The sequence below is a fragment of the Anneissia japonica genome, unplaced genomic scaffold (assembly GCF_011630105.1).
Source record: "Anneissia japonica isolate Jap-2015-1 unplaced genomic scaffold, ASM1163010v1 scaffold38887_len9154_cov127, whole genome shotgun sequence".
In the NCBI taxonomy this organism is placed as follows: Eukaryota; Metazoa; Echinodermata; class Crinoidea; order Comatulida; family Comatulidae; genus Anneissia; species Anneissia japonica.
Genome location: NW_022729924.1, coordinates 4,365 through 7,596, shown reverse-complemented (window position 1 = coordinate 7,596; position 3,232 = coordinate 4,365). Strand labels below are relative to the sequence as shown.

Below are 3,232 nucleotides of genomic sequence, written 5' to 3'. Positions count from 1 at the left end.
GGTTGAATTTCGTTGATGACGTCTTCGCGATTGCAAGGCGTGACACTTTTTATGTCGCTATAGAAACTTGAGACAACTTGGCGATACCGAGGAATCTCATTCACAAACATTTGCCGATGACTGAAAGAATTCTAAAGTTAGAATTAATAAATGAAAAATAAAAAAGAATAGAAATACAATATCTGTCTCTTATACACATCTATACTACTCAGCGGTGAATGAATCGTCAAATATTATACTGTACACGTTTCTTGGGCGGATGCAGGATTTGGTCGGTAGGGGGTGCGTGAGAGTCGACACCACCAAAGCCCCAACATGGTAGGGGATGAGGTGCGAACATTTTTGAGAATAATAATGAACATCTAGGTACCCGGAAATTTCCCCCTCATACCTTTAGAATCTTACCGGTAACTCAACAATATAATACAACAATTAGTTTTCTTAATACATATTTAGGGGGCTGCGATCGCACCGTCTGCACTCCACCCCCCCACCCATAACTTTGCATCCGCCCCAGCGTTTCTCTTCTCCAAAATTGTACAAAACTTTATCACAAACATCAAGAGGAATATGTTCCAAAATTCGTTGAATGTTCACAAACCCGCAATATTTATATGCTTAGTTCAACTACTATACTTGTGTTTAAAATTAAAAATTTCTGGACATTGGTCATTATTGACAAGGTATTCTATAAAAGCAAAATCAATTTGCTATACTACTATATGAAAAAGTTAACTTGCATAATAATTAGTAGTGGTAACTAAATGTCTATTTACATCCAGAAGGGGTTGAATTTCGTTAATGAAGTCTTCGCGATTGCAAGGCGTGACGACTGAAAGTCGGACTCAGGCACACTTTATTTCATCTCTACTCAGCGGCGAATGAATCGTCGTTTAGTAGGCCTATTTACATATTCCGGTGCTGTCTTTTTCTTGGATAAAGCCATAGCAACTTGTTCCAGTTTCCTCATCGTAGCATCTGTCCTACAATTTTCATAATCGAAGAGGGCGTTCTTCACCTTGAAAAAAGAGAAGTAATAGCATTAACAAAGCAGTAGGATAACGATATTGTAATCAAAGTAGGCTAAATTTATGACAAAACGCCGACATTCCAAGTGCACATAGCTATATTTTAAGAATCTTGATTTATAAATGAATTATCTTTTTATTTTTATTTTGTAGTTATTATTGTTCTTTCTTTGTAGGATATCAAAACTTAAAGCTTGCTTGTAATTGATGCCTTTTCAATCAATCTTTGAATTGAGAATTGTAAAAATATATATACATATGATAAAGGAAATTGATTAAATAAAAATTTATTGTGAATATATGTCAAAGGTGCAGGCATGAACAAAAACAATCGTAATTATGTTTTTTGTCTGCAATTTTACAGATTGTATTGTAATACTATGGGATTTTATGAAGGGTATTACAACGTAAATCTTAATGCGTCAAGAAAGAATCATTCAAAAACTCTTGTATGACAGATGTCATTATACAACTATCAGAGATAGCATGTGTTACTTTGACCTTTATTAAAGCAACCTTATCTCCTATTTTTTTAAAAATCATATTGTAATCATCCATAGCAATATTAAAGTCCATATTCTCAGAATAGATACTGAAAGTCCAGGAAAGGTTTATAAGAGTCAACAGATTTATGTAGAACTTAACCTTCTCTCACTTTATAAAAGGTTTATCAGGATTTACACATTTTGATTTTTGTTTATTAGAAGATCAAATAATACAATGTTGATTTACACAATTATTTACAATGCAGCCAGGACTGTTTGTATTGACAAGGTCCAAAGTCTAGTCATGTTTATGTGAGTTAAACACCGGGGTTAAACAAACTTAAAACAGTGTAGGAGATAATACAAAACGAAGTAAACTTTGTTTTGGTTTGAAGTGACAAAGCTGTAATAGTTTCTTACCATATCAACGTGTGGATCAATGAAAGAATATAAATTCTCCAGCACACTAGACTTTTTAAACAGTGCTTTGAATGGCTGCAAAGACAAACGACTGCTTTTTAAATTCAAACGCGTATACTAAATTATGCCAATACACAAATTAGAAATAGTAATAATAAATAAAATAAACCAATATATTATTATTTTTAATTTGTTTAAAGAAAAAAAATAAGAAAATGAACAAAAGTACAATAGCACCTGTAGGTATACCAAAAGTAAACAATTCAGACAATTGCACACTGTCTGGCTTTCTCAACTATCAGTACATAATACAACACAAACAAACCCAGAAAAAAATATCCTAAAATTCTGTGCTTTGATAATACGTTTCTGTGGCGCATGAAGAATTTGAAGGTAGGGGGTGCGTGGGAGTCGACACCACCACAACCCCAACATGTTAGGGGCTGAGGCGCGAACATTTTGAGAATATGAATATTTAGGTGTCCGGAAATTGCACTCTCATACCTTTAAAATCTTACCGGTAATTCATATCAACAATACAATACAACAATAGTTTTCTTAATACATATAAGGGGGCTGCGATCGCACTGTCTGCACTCCCCACCCCCACTCCAACTCTGCATACGCCCCAGCGTTTTAAATCTCTTCTAGCCCTCCAAAATTGTACAAAACTTTATCACAAACATCACAAGGAATATGTTAACAAATTCATGGAATGTTCACAAACCCGGAATATTTACATGCTTATTTCTACCATACTTGTGTTTAAAAGTGAAAATTTCTGGACATTGGTCATTAATGACAAGGTATTCTAAAAAAGAAACAATTTGCTATACTAATATATGAAAAAGTTAAATTGCATAATAATTAGTAGTGGTAACTACATCCAGAAGGGTTTGAATTTTGTTAATGAAGTCTTCGCGATTGCAAGGCGTGACACCTTTTATGTCGCTATAGAAACTTAAAACAACTTGGCGATACTGAGGAATCTCATTCACAAACATTTGCCGATGATTGAAAGTCAGACTCAGGTACACTTTATTTCATTAATAAAAAAGAATAGAAATACAATATGGTGATAACATACATTTCAGTAAATAACTATGCAAACAAACAAAATATAATCAATTTCACTGATAACCTGAATGATACCGAATGATATATTTTAAACAAGAAAATAAATCCACACGTAAATTTGGCCCAATGAATTGATTAATGTCCTTTAGAATAAAAAAAGAATAGGACCTATTTTCAGTTCAACGTTAGATGATGATAAAAACCGGTTCCTCTCGATTTACC

The 3,232-nt window shown here is 33.4% G+C and overlaps 1 protein-coding gene across 1 annotated transcript; it reads right to left on the bottom strand.

Annotated features, from left to right (window-relative positions):
- Positions 1-837: 837 nt before the first annotated feature.
- On the bottom strand, positions 838-2,974 carry LOC117114764 (plexin-B-like). Its single transcript, XM_033258455.1, has 3 exons — positions 2,818-2,974; positions 1,934-2,008; positions 838-1,018 (listed from the first exon to the last, which is right to left on the bottom strand). Exons 1-3 carry the CDS (start codon positions 2,935-2,937, stop codon positions 872-874), a joined length of 342 nt encoding a protein of 113 aa, XP_033114346.1. The 5' UTR covers positions 2,938-2,974; the 3' UTR covers positions 838-871.
- Between the last annotated feature and the right edge of the window lie 258 nt (positions 2,975-3,232).